The sequence below is a fragment of the Calidris pugnax genome, unplaced genomic scaffold, assembly GCF_001431845.1.
Source record: "Calidris pugnax isolate Ruff unplaced genomic scaffold, ASM143184v1 scaffold220, whole genome shotgun sequence".
In the NCBI taxonomy this organism is placed as follows: Eukaryota; Metazoa; Chordata; class Aves; order Charadriiformes; family Scolopacidae; genus Calidris; species Calidris pugnax.
Window position 1 is genome coordinate 967,646 of NW_015090963.1, and position 19,798 is coordinate 987,443.

Below are 19,798 nucleotides of genomic sequence, written 5' to 3' on the forward strand. Positions count from 1 at the left end.
TTAAGGTAAAATTTCTTTGCAGTAAAAGTAGAGATAAGACAAACCCCAGCTCAAATCAGCCACAGAATTTCCCCCGCTGCAGATCCACATCTGGATATCAACTTCATGCAGATGCTAATTATTTCTGTGCTGCAGTAGACAGTCTCCCCAGACCCAGACTAAATTTCAGCTCCAACTAAAGCACAAATCCTCAGTTTAGAGCATGTATCTGGGAAAACAAGGAAGCCTGACACTGAATAGGTACATAATAGGGAAGGGAAGGGAAGGGAAGGGAAGGGAAGGGAAGGGAAGGGGAGGGGAGGAGAAAGAGAGAGAGAAAAGCAAGCAAGCAAGCAAGCTGCACAGTTTGACACCATTTGGGGACCACATCGATTCCCAGGCATGGTACCAATGCGTGTATCTTCCCTCCCTTGCAGGGCTGGAAACCAACTGAATTTTAACCCAATTTCTCCTATATTGAGTATTCATTAATTCTGCTGGATTTGCATAGCAAACTCTTCCTCCGAGCATACATCTTCTCAGCTTTTTCTCTTTTGGGAAGGAGGCTGAGGCCCAAATACGGTCTTATGCCACGGCTCACCTGCCAGCAGCACCGCGCAGCGGTGCCTGGCTTGCCAGAGCCCATTGCTGCTAGCCAGAGCCATGCTCGGAGGGGATCCTCCTTTGGAAAGGGGTGTTCTGTTTCCCCCATGGCCGCTGAGCCCACCCCGATACCCCGGCACGCGTTTGGGTGTGCAGCCGCTCCATCCCCCCTCAGGAACTGCTTCCCTCATGTCAGACAGCTAATACCCCCTAACAAACATGCTAATTTAAGAGCTGTTAAAGCCAGGGGGCAGCGGGAGGTCACAGTCCGCACAAACAGATGGTGTTTTGTCCTTGATAATTAAATTTTCCTGTAGTTTTGGGCGAGAGACTTTCTTGCCTTCCATTTCAGCACAGCTGCCTCGGGCCAACTCCCTTCCTCCCTCCTCATCCTCCGCTGGCTCACACCGTCTGCAGGGCTGGGGCAGGACCCCCCGGTGACGGTGGGGGTCTCCAGGGGGTTTCAGAGGTGCCCTTGGTGGCCTGTCGGGCTCTCCCCACATGCTCAACCAGCTCCGGGCTACAGCAATGAGAGCCCCCCGGGAAGAGGCAGCAGTTGGAGACCAGGTGAGCAGCACCAGCTTGAGGGCTTTGTGGGTGCCCCCAGCCTGTTTCAGCAATGCTGGCCGGGGAGAGACCCTGCTTTTGGGCCTCTCGCTGCTGCTTTTCCCCCAGCCCCATCCAGGCGGTGCTGGGCTGTGAGGGAACAAGAGGGGGGCTGGGGTCAGTGAGGTCCTGCTGCAAACCAAGGTGGTGGTGACAGGGAGACAGCTGCTGGCGTGTGGCGAGGCTCGATGTGCGAGTGGGGGGTTTGGAGTGAAAAGGGGTTGATTCCTCCCCACTGGCTTTCCTAGGAGGATGTTTGCAAGCAGGAGGGGCAAGGCACATCTCCCCAGCCCCACCTCCAGCCCTGGGCTCAGCTCTGGGTCTACCAAAGGGGCTGCTGGCAACAGAAAGAACCCTCCAACATCACTGGTCCCATCATGGGCTGCCCCCACCGATGGGCAGGATCAGTCCCTCCCTGCTCTGCCATGCTCTTCTCTTGTCCTCAGGACATCATGGTGCACCCCTCTGCCTCTGTTTCCCCCCAGCTCGGTTGCCTGCTCCAAAAAATGGGTCCTTCTGTGGCATCTGGGGACAGTCCCCATCAGGCTGCACGTAACACGCTGGGAGCCAGTGGGACAGTGTGGGGTGAGCTTGGTGGAGAAACTGGATGGAACAGGGAGAAGCAATGAGCACCAAACCCCATGTGGCTGCAGGGTGGCTGCAGAGTTTCTCTCCAGCCTGTGCTTTTCCCTGGCCTGACTTTGGGCAACATCCTTGTGGTGGGGAGAGAGACAGGGGGCAGCTCGGATGCAGACGCAGGACAAATGTCCTCACTGTCCCATCTCTCCTGGCTGCCTGGGTTGGCCAATGTGGGCTTGTGGGCTGGGTCTCCCCAGGCTAGCTGGTGGTGTGAAGGTGTTGCAGGGACCACTGACCGGCATGCTGTCCCATTGCATTGCTGGCAAATTTGTGCCCCGGATGCTCTGCAGGTGTTTGGAGCTGGAGGCATGTATGGTGCTCATCATGGCAATCTTCCTTGCAAAACCCACTGGTCAGCTGTGAGGAGCTCAGGGCTGCTGAGGTAGGGTTGATTGGGGTGCCAAGTGGCCTGGGAGCTCAGAAAGGTTGCCGCCAGGCAGGACCAGGGGTGTCCGCAATGCAGCAGGATGCATTTTGTGAGCAAATGTGTGTGGAGCAGCTTGGTGAACATGAAAGCCAGCAGTGGAATGTTTTTTTTGTCCTGCTTGCCCACTCACAGTAGCACTCCTTCTCTGGGGCACCCCATCTGATGAGGGCTCGGGGGAATCCCTGCAACCCCATGGGGCAGTGGATGAGAGGTGAGGGCTGGGGTAGGCTCACAGCTTGGCCAGAGCTGGGGTCTTTGGACCATCCTGATGCTCTCCCCGTGCCGTTTGCTGTCCCCCATTGTGCTTGGAAAGAGACCCATGTCCCAGGGAATGGAAGATATTCCTGGGGTGGGTGGACAAGTCTCCATGCTCTCCTGGAGCGGAGAACCCAGCATCTCCAGGTGGGACCTGGACAGAGGAGGACAGCAAGCAAGGACCAGTGTGGAGCACATGGTCTGAGCATCCTGAGACCCTGCCTGCCTCCAACAGAGCCCGTTGTCCTCCCTGGCCCCTGCTCCCCACCCTGACCTCCTGCCAGCTGGCACCACAGGCGCGGGGGAGAGATGAAGCAAAGCAAAACAAATCATCCCGGAGCATCTCTGGGGAGGTGGCGTCAGAGTCATTGGAGTGGCTTCCTCCGTGCCAAGCGCTTGAAGAAAAAAAGCCCAAGCAAATAAACAATCCAAAATTAAAATGCCCAGCAAGCTCTGTACAACTGGATGCTCCCTCCCTTACGCTCCCAGCCACTAAGCCAGTGTCTTATTCCCTTCCTGGACAAAGTGGGCTGCCAAGGTCTCTTCCAGTGCTCCTCACTCTGGTCCTGCTCATGTCTCTAAGCCCCTGCAGCTCGGGCTTCAGGCTCCAATCCTTCTGCAGCTGTTGGCATGCTGGGATGAAGCAAACCTGCCCTGTTTTCTGAGCAGTGATGCTGTGGCCTCAGTCCTTGTCTGTGTTTGTTGATTTAGGAGTAAGCTGTAGCTCTCCCTGGCTTTGGGACATCACCATCAGGAGGTTTTCTGTGGCCAAGCCAGTGTGGTCGTGCCTGCATTGGAGGAAAGGGCTCCTGCAGGGTGCCAGCAGTTGGGTTGCCCCTGTGTTTCTGCGGCAATGCAGAGTCCTTCACCTCTCCAACATGGTGGCACTGGGGTTACTCGGTGAGCTTGGACCCAGTGCCCAGCCTCTTGCATGGGTGCTGCAGGAAACAGACCTCCAGAGGAGCAAGTTTGGGCTATTAAGAGGTGTAGTCTTCATATTTCAAGCCAAACCCCTTTGTCCCTGTGTTCCCAGGTGCTGTAGAGGGGGATGTTAAAGCTCCTGTGGCCAGACCTCCCCAGAATCCCCACTAGCACCAACTTGAGGTTTGGAAAAGCTTGGAAACACCATGCTGCCCTATGTCATGTCCACTGTGCCACAGGAATCGAGCTCATGGGGGAAGTCTGGACAACAAGCTCTGTCTGTCCTCCCTTTCCTCCTTGTTTTGCTCAGGACGGTGTGTGACTATGACAGATTTTAGTGCTACGATGCTTTTCTCTGCCCTGGAGGTTTGTATCTTTAGGGGCATTGAAGAGTTCGTAGAGCAACCTGACCACAAACTCTCCTCAAGGGAAAAAGCAGGGTTGTGAACAAAATCCTGGGGGGTTTGACGGGCAATTCAGCCCCAGAGATAAAAATAAGAAATATTGCAAGTATTTGCTTGGAAATCACAAACCAAACCTGGCCCTGGCATGAGGCAGCAGGACCTTCCTAAAATGTTTAGTGTATGGGAGTTTGGTTTTGCTTTGGTATATTCTTTCAGGTTCTGTTCCCCATCATTAATATTCTGTTTCCATGGGTGGAGACTGGGAATTGAAGTGCCAAATTTCTGACACCAGGAGCTCCTTCCTACAGTACTTACAGCCTGGAGAGGTGAAGTCAGCAGGGTTGACTCCCAAATGTGCCCGTCTTGGGTGATTTCTCTGACTTCCAGGGAGGAGCACTGGGAAACACCTGGACCACAAGCATCTCCCATCACCTATCCTCCTCTCTTCTCTGCCTAATTTCCTCTATCTCAGGCATGGTACCACCAGCACCATGCCACTGGGAGAAGCATCTGGGGAAAAACTCAGCCCAAGACCCCACTTTGAATGGAGGCTCCAGGAAAAACCACCGTCTTTGGCACTTCTTTCTCAGGAGCAAACATTGGATTGATTCCTGCAATCTCTCTCTGCAGGGAGCCAGGAAATGCTCAGTGTGGACAAAAGTTGAGTAAAAAGAGGGGGAAAATGGCATTTCCCATCGTTGGTCCAAGCTTTTCTCCATCTTGGAGGCTATCCGGGAGTGGATGTGGGGCGTGAAGGAGTAGGGTTTGGGTACGGTGGCTCGGGTGAGCTTCCCGCCCAGGTGGCATTGGTGTCTCTGAGGAATAGTCCTGGGGCAATGTTTGTCCACAGCCGCTGCCGTGGGGATTCAGGCCCCCTCCAGCCCTGCCGGGCTTTCTGCTGGCACTGATTTCAAAGCTGTGAGATGCTTATTAGTATGCTGTGCTTCGCCTTGGCTTTTATCACCGCTGGAGCAGATGGCTGGGCTTGGACCGCTGCCCTCCGCTTGCAGAAAGGCTGGTTAACATGATGGTACTTGCGAGGACAGGTAGGGGCTGTGGGAAATGTCCCCCTTTACAGCTTCAAGCGGGAAGAGGGGATGGGCAGAGGGCTGCCAGTCCGGCAGCATTGCCCCCGATGGCCATGGCACCAAGGGCTGTTGGTAGGCAGGGCTGCTGGGGAGGTTCTCCGTGACCTACCTGTGTGATGGTCTCATGGCACTGCTCATGGGGGTAGGATGCGGCTGGTAGGGAGCCACACCGCAAGGACAGTTCTCCTGCCTGTCCTCGGGGCATAGGGGAGGCAGGTCGTAGCACCCCCTGCATGAGTTCCTTGTCCTACCAGGGTCAGCGTGTGGGCTGCAGTGTCTCCTGAGGCATTAGGGCTTGCGTGGTCAGTTAGGAGGAGCTACAAGTTGTGGTTTGAGCAGAGAGGAACCCACCTTAGTTTAGACTGAACCCACTTTCAGTTTAGACTGAACATTAGGAAGGAATTTTTTACAGAAAGAGTGATTGGGCATTGGAATAGGCTGCCCAGGGAGGTAGTTTAGTCACCATCCCTGGATGTGTTTAAGGGACATTTAGATGTGGTACTGAGGGATATGGTGTAGGGGAGGACTTTGTAGAGTAGGGTAGATGGTTGGACTCGAGGATCCCAAGGGTCTCTTCCAACCTGAATGATTCTATGATTCTATTACTCCTGGAGCAGAAGTCCCCCAGCCTTTGCAGCTGCAGGGCGAGGACCTGGGACCAGTCTTTTTTCAGTGATGCCCAGTGACAGGACAAGAGGTAATGGGCACAAACTTGAACAGGGGAAGTTCCATGTAAACATGAGGAGGAACTGCTTTAATTTGAGGGTGGCAGAGCACTGAACATGTTGCCCAGAGAGGTGGTGGAGTCTTTGTCCCTGGAGACATTCAAAACCCACCTGGACACGTTCCTGCGCAACTTGCTCTAGGTGGACCTGTTCTGGCAGAGGGTGTGGACTAGATGATATCCAGAAGTCCCTTCCAACCCCTGCCATTCTGTGATCCTGTGTGATTCTGTGACCTTGCTCCTGGGGGGTCTCAGGGTTTTCCCTGGCTTTTCCACTGCTCCCTGCCCCAGTGGGAGCATGTCGCTGTGATGCACACAAGCAAGGAATTACCTGTCCTGGGAGCCAGCTCCCCAGTCAGACAGGCTCCCAAACAGTCTGAGATGTTGCATGGGTTGCTTGTTCCTCCCTGGACCATCCCAGCTCCCCCTGGAGCCCACAGGCTCTGCAGTACCCCCTGGAAAGTGGCTCTGGTTTTAGCTGGGCTGACATTCCCTCCGGGAGAGCCTCTTTCTTCATCCCCACAGCCACAAGGAGCAGCTTTGATCACTGCCTTTCTCACAGAGACATCCTACAGCAACATCCAGGGACGATAGAGCAACTCCAGGCTGCAGCATGCATGTGGTAGAGCCAAGAGCCCTGCAAGTCTACAGCTGCCTTCAGGGGCATGTCTTCAACCAAACCAGCTGCGAAATTTTTTGAGGGCTATCCCTTCACCTTCCGTCCATCTCTTCTAGCCCACAAGGGCAGGAGTGTCTGCACAGCTGCCTGGGCATCCAGCAGCACTCCCTGTTCCACCAGAGACATGGTGATGGAAGAGCTTCACCACGAGGGGCTCCTTCCTCCAGGGCATCTGTGCTTATTTGGCATCTCCACTTTGTTACTGGAAAGGAAGGAGGTGGAGGGAGGAAAGTCACAGCCTGCAAGAGCCATGAGCGAATTAATTTCAGCTGGCCCCAGTCATCCCTGCGGCGTTTGTGGTCCAGGGGGGCAGTGCTAATCGCCCTGTTGACAGTGGGGGTTTAAATTAGATTTAAGAAGGCTTTTCAAGCAACAGGGGCTCTGGCCCTGCAGGTAAGGCTTTCTGGTAGCACATATTAAGGAGATGATAAAGCCCCTCTTTTCTCTCCTCCTCTTAAGCAGCGAAGTGGAGTTCAGCATGAGCGGCACATTGCGAGACCAGGAGGTTTCAGGGCTGTTGGCAAGTGCACAGAATTAAGCAACAACTATTTTTCCCTTTTCTTTCCCTCACCTTGCTGTCAGGGGAGGTCTGAAGGAAGGAGACAGCACTTAATGCTTTTGGGTGCCCAAGAGCTGCTCCCAGGGCCGTCCCTCACCCCAAAGGGATGCCCACAAGTGGTGCAATCCCTGCAGGAACCGGGACTTGAGGGGTGTCCTGCCCACTGAGGTGCTTCACCGCTTGTCCCAGCACTCGGGTGGCACCCCAGATTCCCCAGGGCTGGGAAAAGCTGTGGCAGGATCTCTGCTGGCAAAGGGCTGGGCTGACCAACCCAGGGTGGCTTTGGTAAGGGTGTTTCTGTGGGGCTGGGGACCTGGAGGTGTCTGCTGCAAGTGTCTCCAAGCACAGGTGGGCTGTAATGGCTACAGGTAGCATCTGCACTACAGGAGGAGCATCACACCTTGGAGACAAGCAGCTCATGACTCCTGCAGGGTAGGTGTGCTGCAGTGTCTGCTGTCAGCATCTGTGGTACAGGCTTACGAAACCATCTACAGCCAGTACAGGTGTATCATAGCTTCTACAGTCAGTGTCTGCAGTGCAGACGCTCCGTGGTGTCTACAGCTGGTGTCTACACAGTGTCTACAGCCAGTGCCTGCAGTACAGGCGCTGCAGAGCTCCTCTGGAAGGCTCTGGGCAAGGCTGCATGGGCATCGTGGGGAGTAATCAACTGAAGGGAGCTTTTTTCTCCCCTGGGTCACCACTTCAGAGCCAGGCCCTCTAACAGCACCTGGTGGGGAACTGCCTGACAGAAGACTTCGTTCTGGAAATGCTAGCTTTGGAAACTACCACTTTTTCTGCTGTGGAGCCACTTGCTTCCAGAACAGGTTCTCACTTATTTAATGTGTCTGAGAGGGGGCTGGTCTGGGAGGAGGCTGGGCTGCAGCCTGTGTCCCTCACCAGCCATACATTGCCCTGTCCTAGAGCTGCCAGGCATCTGGGGCATGTGATGGTGACACGCACTGAATCTCAGGAACATCAGAAGGTCCCAGGTTTGTCCCAGCCCACAACAAGGAGTCTCTTGGCCTCTGGAAGGTGCTTTCAGGATGGGCAAGCAGTTTCCAGCTGGCTGTCACCAGTTGATACCCCATTTCCAGTAAGCATCCCCATGGCTTTGGGGATCCTTTTAAGGGAGGGCTGGACAGGATCTATGCCTCTGCCCACTCAGAAGAGGGCACTGGGACTGTTCAGCAGATGGTGGCATCCTACTTTTTTGCCTGGATGCATGATCCTCTTTGCTCTTGCTACCCACCTTGGACTGTCCTCACCTCCTCATGTCACAGCAGTTAATGTCACATCACTGTGCCCCTTCAATCCTGCTTACAGGGATAGCTTATCTTCATGTGGGTCACACCGTATCCTGCTTAAATATAGCCTGACCCAGCTCTCCCAAAACAAGGATCTGGGGAAATCGAGGAAGGCTGCTGGAGGTGGCTGCAGCTCCAGAGCTGCCAGGACACCACATCTTGTGTGTACCCCCTTACCTCCCTCTGCTCCTGCCCAGGCTCCTCTTTCCTCTCCGCCGCCCGGAAATGATTCACTACAGGGGCAAAAGCAAATACTTTTCCAACCTCTTTTTTTTTTCCGCAGAAGACTGAGTTTCCCACTGCTGGGTTGGCAGTGTAATAAATGTGGTTCCCCACTGTCACCTTTGACGGACACGGCCTGGGGAGCTGCATGCCTGGGGAGCTGCTGCTCGCTGGACCGTGCGCCCGCATGCCGGGGCGCTGGCTTTTGCTAGAGAAACTGTTAAATGAGCAAATACAGCAAATGGAAATTTGCATTACAAGCATCTGCAGAAATTGTGATGGTTTTGTTATGTGCTTAGGAAAAAAAAAAATAAAAATCAACATGGCTTTGGGCAAAACAGGCAAACAAAGCAAATGCTGCATGGGAAATTGAGATTCAAGTGAGGAAAAGTTGGTTTTCTGGCTAGATTTTTCGCACTAAAATAGCTCCGGCTCCTGCCTGGCGTCAGGGCTCATCTCCGAGAAGAAATTAGGTTTTGCAGGGTGAAAGCAGCCAAGCGATGAGTTCTCTGTGCCAGCACTTGGAGCCTCTGCCTGTGTCCTGGCCATGACACAGAGTCCCGGGGACCTTGGCCGGGTCCCTCCTCGCTCTCTCTTTTTCCACCTGTAGCCAAACAGCATCACCCTCGAGCCTGCTGGTGCTTCGGGACAGGAATCGTCCCTTGCCATGTAACTGTGGTGCCTGTCTCCATGCTGGTCTGGCCGTGGGTGAGACTGACAGGCTCATGGGAAGGAGCAGCACTAATTATTTTAACAACCGATGAGATGAGGAGCAGCGGGGGAGGGTGGGTGGCTTTGCTCCGTGGCAGGACTGAGACGTAGAATGTGATGGTTGGTGGTGACACTTGCACCAGTGTGAGCCAACCAAAGGCTACAGTGAGCAGATCCCACTCTTTTCAAATAGCAGGCTGGTTGCTGGGGGGGGTCAGTGGGGCTCCTGTCCTCTGTTCCATCATTGCCAGTCCCCAGAGATGGGATGGCTGCGCTACCTGGGGGATACTGGAACTGTGGTCCAGGGAAGGGGGGTGGGGGTGGTGGACAACTCCATCCCTGATGGAATTCCTTGCTTGCTTCAATTCCTGGTGCCATCCCACTGTCTTCCAGGGCTGTGGGGAGGGAATATTGAGTGGGAAGTGAATTTGGGATTGGTAGGGAAGGTCGGCTCCTGGTTTGCGGGCAAATCCCAGTCTCCTCAGGGCTCAGCGTGCCAGCACTGCCCTGGGATGTGGCATTGCCACCTACCTGGGGTCCTGGCCATCACCGGCTCCCCAGGCTGCCACTTGCCATGGCAGCTAGTGCACAGGGGGGTGGCAGCAGGGGAGCCACGCTGCAAGCACAGGGTTGGGGGGGGACACGTTGAGGAGGCAGAGCCGAGAGCACAAGGAAAAGGAGGAGCAGGAGAGAGGAGGCAGAGTGAATGATAACGATGTTGTAATTAGCACTTAGCGCTCTTCGGCCAGAGCTTTCCAAGGAAGGTCATCTTCATTATCTCTGTTTTACAGGCAGGGAAACTGAGGCAGGGGGGAGGCACTGAGAGTGATTTGCTCAAGGTGACCCAGGAGGGCTGGGGCTGGGCTGAGAGCAGAGTCTGGGGCTGGTGTGTCCTTGTTCTCCCTGCCCAAACCCAGCGCTGCGCATTCAGCAGCGAGGCTGGGGGTGTCTCTCTTCTCCCTGTCCCCCAGCTCCCTGTTTTCAGGGCCCCAGTCCCCTCCAGCGTCCCTGCTCCTGAGAGGCATTTGAGATCAGGCTGCACACCAAAATCTGCTCGTGACATCCCCCCCAGCCGTGCTGGCCTTCCCTTCCAGCCCTGCAAAAAGGCTTGTGTCCTGCTGCGAACCTGAAGCCATCTGGGCTCTTGCAATTGCCATGTTGGGTAATGGAATACATTTTGCTGGGTTTTTTTTTCCTCTGGACAGTACAGCTCCCCTTTATTTAGGTTTAAATGGATGCCATCTGGCTAACGAGCCCATACTCATGTTCTAGATTAAAAGGCAATCCTCCACGTGTTACCGATACGGCGCTGGAGATTAGAGAGGTTTAAACAGTTTTGAAGGTGTAATTTGCTTTTCACGCATGGTGCTATTTACCTCCTGGCGGGTGAGCCAGCGTCCCCATCACTGTCCCCAGCAGCTCCATCCCAGCTCTGGTCTTCTCCACTGGCCCCATCTGCAAGAGGAGCAGAGCTCAGGTGTCTACGTGCCTGGCAGGGCTGTGCAGGGCATCCTTGCGGTTGTTGCTGCCGTTTGTCCACCCCCAGAGAAGTTAGTCGTTCCATGGAGGATGTTCTTGTTTGTCCCTAAAGCCCAGTGTGTCTCCACCTGCCTGCCTTCTTATCTGTAACCCCCTCCATGCCTCCCTGCACCCTGGCATCCTCTGGGACATGGCACAACTCACTGGGATGGAGCTGCCTCTTCCCATCTACCAGCCCAGAGAGATGGGGGCTGATGGTGGCCCATGGGGGTGTCAAAGGCAGGTGGCTGAGGCAGCACACAGTACTGCAAAGACACCAATGACGTGTCCCTGGCATGCCCAGAGATGCTGCTGCTGGGATTGCGTCGGGCTGGCGGACAGCACGGTGCTCCATGCCAGTGCCAGAAGGGGCCACACTGGAGGAGCAGCAGCTCCCAGTGCTGGGATCCACATTTTGTGCATCCTGAGCACCGACTGCTGCTCTGAAGTGCCTGGGTGCTCTCCCATCTCTTCAAAAAACCTCTGCAACCTCCTTGCAGGCAGTGTCTTCTCCTAGACTGATGCTGCAGCTTCCAAGGAGAGCCCAGCACCAGGGTTTGGCTTTCTTAAGGGAGAGGTTGAAAAAGAGGTGGGGAAAATGCAGCATTTGTGCAAGGTACATGGTCGCCTGCGGGCACCTGGTTGTGCTGTCAGCTCCCATGAAAATGCCTCAGGCCATTGAGCTACGAAGTGTGCACCAGCAAAACATCTCCATAGCTGAGATGAAGTCTTGCTTCGTGGCCATCTCCTCGCGCCCCTCAGCTCCCCAGAAGGGACCGGCTCTCACCACGTGAGCGTGCGAGGGCTCCTGGGGGCAAACCCTGACTGCTCCTGCCTGTGTTTGCTTCCACAGATGGCTAACCCTGTCCCGTCAGCCTGCTGCGTGGTGCTCGCCGCGGTGGTGGTGGTCTACGCCCAGAGACACAGCCAGCAGGGTGAGTCTCTTCACACCTCTCCCACCTTGAGGGTCCCCAAAAGCATGAATGCTGCTCCTCCAGCCTCTCTCCCAGGGCAGGCTGGATCTGCTCTCCAGGCTTGCCTGATACTATATCTCTGGATGTTTATCACTTTTCTCCTGCGTGATACACGTGTCCCCTCCTGCCCACCGCTGCAGGATCTGGGCATCCCCACAATGCCTGATGTTCCCCTTTGCCCTTCCCACACCCCTAAGTGTCCCAGGGTGTCCCTGTGGCCAGGGCAGGGAATTCTCACTCCTGGGAATTGCTTCCCAGCCCTTTACCCTCCCTTTTCTGCACACTGCCCTGTGCAAGCCACCTGTGAAGGGATGAGCGGGTGGGAAGAAGCAGCAGCCTGACAGCCCCAAGCCCTGAGACCCTACCCCATGACCATGGTGGATGCCTCATCCTGTTCTCACCTCCTTAGGGTGGCTTTGACCCTGTTGCTACAACCCATCTGTACCCACCACTAGCTCCTGCCTGTCCAGATTAGCAGAGCATTTGGTGCTTACCTTAGCAATGGCTTTAGAGATGAAATTCTAGGGACACCAGTGATCCTGGGTGCAGGCAGGAGGGGGAATGTTATGGGGCAGTGGGTTGGGTCCCACTGTGGGGTCACCTATGGCATCTCTGAAACAATGGGACAAAATGGAAGACCTCCAAAACCTACTGTATCCCTGGCAGTCAGTGTGTGATGGATTACAGAGGAGAATTTTGCTGCTTAACTCCAGTAAGGACATCTGTGCATCTGTGGGCTCTGTGGGACTGAGGAACCCAGCCAGAGCACCCCGCTGAGCTCCTCTAAATCCAGCTGCTTGGGTTTACATTGCTGGAAGCTGGCAGCCTTGCTTGCTTGGACACAAAGTGGCTGGGGTTTGTCAGCACGTCCCCATTGCATGGGGACAGCCACTATCTGGACACAGAGGGAGCTTGCTGGCTGGTGTTGCAGGAACCTTCCCAGACATTCCTAGGGTGCCTGCTCAAAGCACTGGGGTGCTGAGCAGTGTGCTGCTTTCTGCAGAGAAGCAATGCTGCTTGGTCCTGCTCTGCTTCCCAGACTGCTACCTGGGAAGCCTTTCACTGACCATTATTTTTCACTGAAGGACCCAATAAGCCTTGAAGGACCCAGTGTCAAGGCTGCCAGAGCATCCTTTGGATGCACCATGCTGCTTCCCTCTGAGCTGTGGGGAAGGCAGCCCAGACCTGTCACACAGGGAAGTGCACAAAGCAGAGAAGTGCCAGGTACTTCAGGGTTATGCACACTTGGAATGTGTTGCCTCGACAGACAGACAAACACTGCTCCCCACCAGCGCTGGCCAGGGCCACTCATTTTGCCACAGAGAGCACAGCCGTGGGCAAGACCCCTGGGCAGGCAAGCTGCAGTGACTGTCACCTTCTGCTCTGTGATCCAGCAGGACTCGGGGATTTGGCAGCATAGCCTCCCCATCCCTGTGTCCCTACTTCCTCCCTGGCTGAGTCCGGGAGGGAGATGTCTAGGGCACCAGCTCAAAATCACTGCTGCTGAGACCTGAGCACTTCAACAGCACAGCCCTGGAGGGGGTGCGTGGAGTGAGACAAGACTCTCCCCATCTGCAGGAGCCAGAGAGGCTGCTCTGCACTGGAGAATGTAAAAAAGGAGAGAGGAGGGAAAATTTGGTATAAGAGCAGGAGGAAAGCTAGTAGGGCAGTTCCAGAACTGTCTTCAGTCTGTTCCTCAGAGTCATCAAGTGTCCTTCTTGGGCACTTGTCTGAAACACTGAGGTGATGCTCGGATTATAGGCTTTGGAGCAGCAGGTTTTCTGCCCACCCTGCTGTCCCCAGGTTGGAGAGGATGCATACATGCAGGTGAAGTAGGGGAGCGTCTGCCCTGCATTGGAGACCCGAAGGGTGGGCTCCACACCCCCCCTACTCCTTGCCCTCCTGCAGCCTCCCCTCACCAGCCAGCCCCAGGGCTCATCCCCAGCCAGCTGGGCACACGGGCTGGGAAAGCACATCAGGAATGGGGTGGGAGGATGCCCTCCGTGGTGGCAGAGACCAGGTGGAGTGGGGGAAGATGCTGGCATAGAGTCCATTTATCATGCACTTGAGACGCGCTCGACTTTAATAGCTCATGAAGCACTTTAAGAGATGCATTAGCACTGAATACTTGAGTGAGGAGGATGTGACAAGCTGTTAAGTGAGCACGAGCACGGTGCAGCGAGGCCGGCCACCCGCTCCTGGCTCTCACGTGCACCCTGGTGATTACTGGAGCGTCCTGCAAAGTGCCACATGAATTAATAAAAGCAGCGTTGGACTCAGAGGAGGTGAGGCTGCTCATGCGTTAACCCCTCGGCTGCTCATCTTTTGTCCTTCTCCTTGGAGCTGGCAGAGCAAAGGGTGCATTTGTCTGAGATGCAGAAGCCCAGGAAGCTCTCCAAAGTTGGGGGGGTGGTGGTGGGGCTCAGAGGTCAGCAGATTTGGTACTCGCCTTCCCTCTGGTCACAGAGCATCTGTGACAGGTTGCTAATGTTACACCTGCACCACCCCACTGGGCATCACCACCCATGGGGGTGGGCATGGTGCAGTGGGAGACCAGAGCCATCACTCAGGGCACCCCCATGGGGATACTTGGAGGTTGTCACTAATGTGCTGGCTCAGGCAGGGGTTTTTGAGTCTCCTGCTGGAGGTAATGGGGCAGAGGGGCAGCGAAGAGGGTGCTAGCAAGGGGTTGTCCCACAGCATGGTCCCTTGTGTCACCCCAACCAGGGGGGCGTGAGGATGCGGCAGAGTGTCTGGCTGCAGGGGAGGGGATGCCACTCCCCAGGAGAAACATCCCTGGTTGTGTCTTCACCCCCAGAATAGCTCAAGCTATCGAACAGGGATTCCTCCCAGCCCATGTCCACCACGGACTCTTTGTCTCCACCGCTGATGCCATTCTGGGGCAGCTGGGTTGGACGGTGGGTGCTGCCAGAGCCACCAGTGCTGCCGGGAGTTGCACAGTGGGCTCACTGCTAATCCTGTTGCTGCTAAACCCATCACCTTGCTCTGCTCAGCCCCTCACGCTGGGTGGCTCTGGCAGGCTCCATCCTCAGCGTGGGTGGGATTTCTGCCACTGCATCGAGCGAACAACCTTCCCCATCCCGGCCAGGGCAGCCAGCGCAGGGTCGCTTTGAACAGCCACCTCCCTGCTCTTGAATTTAGCAAAGCAAAAGGCGATGATGTGCTGGGTAAAGTTGGAAGCTGGGAAGAGAGAAAAAGATGAGGCTTGCAGGGATGAGCTGCCGGAATAGGTTGGTGTATGGTGGTGCTTGGACTCGCTTGAGGAAGTGGTCCAGGGATGCCCCCCGGTGCATGGGTAAGCACAAAAGTAAACCGGTTTCAGATGGGGCTACTGGATGAGGGGCAGCCTGCCTCCAGAGACAGGCATTGCCCCGGGTGGCCACAGGGCTGTCCCCATCCACACAGCTCCTGGCCAGCACAGAGGGATGGACTGGAGCTGCAAGAAGAAATGGGAGGGGAGAGAGGAGGCAAAGCTGGCTGAAGAACATGCAGTAGAGTCTGGTGCCCTCCCCATTATCATGGGAAGGTAGTTTTCCTTCCCGTGTTTCCTGCTGCAGGTAGTGGCTGCTGCCAATTCATTTCAGATTAGAGGAGGGAGGTGGGGGAGGCTTGGCAGAGCACAGAAGCTGTGCTGCCCGCCGCGACGCTCTCAGATTGGGTTGGCCAGGGGTTCCATCGTCTGAGAGCAGCGCTGGCAGCAGGCCCTGCCATTCAGAGACCCTCTCCCTGGCAGGACTCGGGCACCTTCAAAGGAAAGGGAGAGGCCACAGCACGAGTCCTGGGGCTTTGCCAAAGCTCCTCTTGTGGGAAGTGTGTACATGGTGGAGATGCATAACCGCCTGTCAGGCCGTAAAGAGTACGAGCGCGGGTGATTTCAGTTCTCTCTATTCATTGCCCTGACTGCCCATGGATGGACTGAGCTGTTTCCAGCAGACCCACGGTCTGCAGCAGTCCTGGGAAGAATGAGCTCTGCTTCCCCCAGCTCCTGCCACGACCAAAGCGTCTTCCCCATCCATCAGCGCTGCCAGAGTTATGTCCACATGCGTCCTAGATTGAGATTTCTCGGCTTTTAAAAGAGGAGTAATTCTGCTTTATTGATCCTCACCTTGCTGAATTAACTCATGTTTAAACAATAATTATGTTTTCACCCAGGAGAGGAGACAAAGAGATAAACGTCTCTGGAAATGAATGCGTTTCAGATGCCACATGCCGGGGTTAATTTATTGATGGGCGCAGGAGCTGCTATCTCCTCTCTTTCTCACCAGCAACAAGCAATTAGCCCCCATCATTCCTCAACCGAGGAAAAGAAAGAGAGATTTTGTTTCATTACTTTCCCTTCTCTCTTGCTCTCTTAAGCCCTGGCGCTAATCTTTTGCAATCGGTTCTGCTGCAAAGCCTCCCGGGAGCTCCGGTTTGCATGCGCCTCGTTAGAAATGCTGCCCACATTTCAGCTAAGACAAAGCCTGGGCCGGTAAACAGCCTTCAAAATGCAGAGCAAAGCCATGCAAATTGCCTTTTTCGTAGAGAAATCAACTCTATAGATATGTCCCCCTCTCCCTTTAGCATATTGTCTAACCTTCTCCGTGTGGCATTTGTTGGCTGACGGGCATCTGACCAGCTTTTTCTGGACTCTTGCTTCCTTCCATATCCATCAGCTCATGCAACTCCCCAGGGCATCTGCCTGGCACAGTTAAACCACTTGCTTTGGTTTTGGGGGTGTTCTCTGTGTTTTCTGTGCAGGAGGTGGTTTGTTTGTAGACATCCAAGCAGGTTTTTGTCATGCAAATGCTGTTCAGTGAAGGTGTCTGGATTCAAGTGGTGTGATGGGCTACCTGAGTCTTCAGGCTTGGTCTTGTGCCCGTGGGTGCGCACAGGAGATGTGCATTCAACCTAAGGCAGCACTGCAGGAGCAGTCTCTCCACATAGGCATACAGAAGGTCTCATCTCTGCCTCCCTCTGCCTCTCCATCGGAGTGTCGTTCAGCCATGCATTGAGCGACATGACTAACATCTGTCATGCGTTGTTTGTTTTTCCACCCTCTCCCCAGGGCAAGAGATGCGTGTGCGACAGAGTGTTTTGGAATTTCTGTAATTGGCACTCGCTGTTTACACTGGGGAAGGCAAGGTCAAAGGGACCGTGTGTGAATGTGTGTGTGTGTGTGTGTGTGAGGCGGCCAGCCAGGAGGCTGGAGACAGTGCTTGCTTCCCACAGAGGCTCATTCCCTGCTCGGGCTGGGGCCAGCGCAGGAAAAATCTCTGTCTCCTCATGACATAGCACCTTCCTACCTCCCCTGACACCTCCTTGCGTCTCAGGCCAAGCTTTGCTCTCATGATGGCACGCTGGCACTTCATCTCCGGGTGGCTCCTGCCAAGGCGTTATCGGTGTTGTCCTCAAGATGCAGCCCTGCTTTCTGCGAGCCTGACCTACATTCCTCCACTGGAGATGAATGGACTTGTGTTTGGCTGCATAAAACACATGTTCTCGCTGAGAGAAGGCTACTATATTAACTGCTCCAGAGCTCTGCGTGCGATGGACTCGTCCTTTCTGTTATAAACATCAGCCTTTGTGTCACCGGCAAACTTTGCCAGCAACAGTTTTATGTTGCCTTCAAGATAATTGATACGATGAGTGATTAGCAATGGGCCAAGAACAGATCCCTGTGGGGCCACACTGGGAACACCCTCCTGCAATGATGATTCCCCATTAACAATTATTTCCCCATTAGCAATTACATTTTTTTAATCCTTCCTGTTACAATTCTGGATGCTCTCATTATCCAGCTGGCTGAAATACCAGCCTTGCTCCAAACTGCAGCCCCGTTCAGCGTGTGAGCCGCTTTCAGAACATTTCCAGGACCCCTCTCGGGTTAGGAAAGCAAGGTTTGGCGCAGCCTCTACCTGCCCCTACATCCCTCACTCTGCAAGCCGTCTCAAAGCCAAAATATTCTTCAAATATCCTTCATGGAGAGCTTGGAGCGCCAGAACTGAGGTATGCTGCTGGATCAATGAAAGTGTATGTCTTGGCATTGAAAGGAGGTTATCAGGCTTTGCTCAGCACAGTCAAAGTCAGGGGGCTCAGCTCAGCCTGTCCCCGGGCTAAATGAGCTCGGTTCACTGTGGTGTCCACATAATCTGCTAGAGGAGCCAGCTTGATCTGGAAGGCTTCGGTTCCAGGGCACGTCATGAGTAGAGAGATGTTTCTGCCTTGGAGCTGCCAGAGGGGAAAGACACAAGCACTGGGGCAACAGGGGAAAGTACTGCCGAAGGCGTGGACACCCTGGGATGGCAGCATCCCTGGCAGAGCAGCACTGCCCACACCTCTGGGAACCCTGGTCATCACCTTGCTTCTGCAGGCAGCTCGGGTACCTGGTGGGTGACTCAGCCTGACTCACCAAGGACACATCACCCCTCACATGAAGGCTCCAGAGATGGCGGTTTATATGCAACGATAAGGACTCAGGCTTCTCCCCAAGACAGAGCCTGCTTAAATCATTCTGAAAGCTGCCATTCAAGGGCAGGCATCCACTCTTTGCCTCGCTAATTGCTTCCTGGGGCTAAACTGGCCCAAGCTCATGATTTTCTGCTGGTGACCAGCATCATTCCGCTGGGGTTGCTGCGTCTGCTGGGGGCTGATCTGGGCCAACCTGGCTGTAGCCCAAGTATCATGAAACTCATATCCCTCTGATGCCTTTGCAAGGAAGGTCATTACCTGAATCACTGGGCATTCATTAGTGCGGTGGTTTCCCCGTTGCCTCCCCCACATCTTCCCTGCCAGCCCACAGCTGCAGGGAAGCAGCAGAGACAGCAACTTATCCCCCCCCCAGCAATGACACCCCACCTGCAATCCATTAAACTTTGCTGCATGCTGTTAGGGCATTTAAGAGCCCATCAAGGTCTGGTGTCCCCTTGCTGCTCTAATCCTTCCCTGCTGCTTCCCTGCCCGACATGGTGAAGATGAGTCTGTCTGAGAAAAAGAAGCCTGGACGCAAACAGACAAAAATTTATACATCTCCTTTTTTTCTTATTATTTCTTTGTCTGTTCCAGAGCACCTGGTTTGTTTGTTTTTCTTTCCCCCCTTCTCTCCCCCACAAGATGCATATCCCGAAAGGTTCCCTGTCTGCAAAGTAAAAGAAAACAGCAAAAATGGCCCTGGGTCCTGGAACATCTTTTTCTATTACTGGACATCCCTCTGAGCTCAAGTAGATTTCCTGCCCAGACACAGAGTGAATTATGGCCAAGCTCTCGGAGGCTGACCTTGTGGTCAGCCGGAGCACAGGCTTGCTAATAAATGTGGTCAGCCCCTACCGCAGACAGCCTATTTTTAGTGCCAGTGTTTCCTTGCCCGTTGCCTCATCGTCCTGCAGGTCCCAGAGTCGAGCATCCCCTGGGGGTCCAGCCAGCGGTGCAGGATAGCCCCACGGGGAGCACACCCCAGGCTCACTCCTGGAAACTGAGAGCATTGATCTCCACGCAGCATCTGTTAATTTTGCCCTGCAGAGAGTCATGCATGGGGCAGGGTGGCTGGTCTTGCTGGGATGTGCTGCTGGAGGTCATGCTCATCAGACAGGGGATGGAGAGCTGGTGGCAGGCACCTAAGGTCTGTGCTTGGAAGAGAGCCGCAGGTCAGGGCGAGATTGATGTCCCCTTGTGCAAAGTGCTGTCGGATGCATGAGGAGAGATTGCTCTTGAAGTGTGGGCAGGGAGGAAGAAAAAGAGGGGGATTGGCACTTAGGTGAGAGGGAACAGGGCTTTGAAGACTTGCTCTTTGCAAGTTGCTGAAGATTGGGCACATGCAAAGACACTGCGAAATCTGCCTGTCTTCACTATGGAAGTCTGTCTGGAGGCACTTGTACCGAATTTACCCCTTTCTGGGAAGAGAAGAACTTGTTTGAAATGGGGCCGACGGAGATGAGGTTGTGGAGCAAAGCAGGGATCTGTCCCCAGGTTCACATGAGCCATCCGAGAGCTTGGAAAGAAATCTAGTGTGAAATATCTGGGATGCTAACAAAAATACAAACCTTTCCATCAGCCTGGTGTATCAAAGCAGTTCACAAAGCTGTAAAAGATCAAGAAAAGAAAAAAAAAAAAAAAAAAAAAAAAATTCTGCTTTACTTCATTTCTGGAACAAATGCAAACAAGCTTGAGTGTCTTCTGACTTAAATAC

At 54.5% G+C, this 19,798-nt stretch overlaps 1 protein-coding gene across 3 annotated transcripts in view; it reads left to right on the forward strand.

The window, feature by feature from the left end:
* CNTFR (ciliary neurotrophic factor receptor) overlaps positions 1–19,798 on the forward strand; it is a 214,572-nt gene that overhangs the window by 113,517 nt on the left and 81,257 nt on the right. For all 3 annotated transcript variants that reach the window (XM_014952478.1, XM_014952479.1, XM_014952480.1), the window contains exon 3: positions 11,493–11,574. In XM_014952478.1, the coding sequence (XP_014807964.1) occupies positions 11,493–11,574 (82 nt within the window). The remainder of the gene's footprint in view (positions 1–11,492; positions 11,575–19,798) is intronic.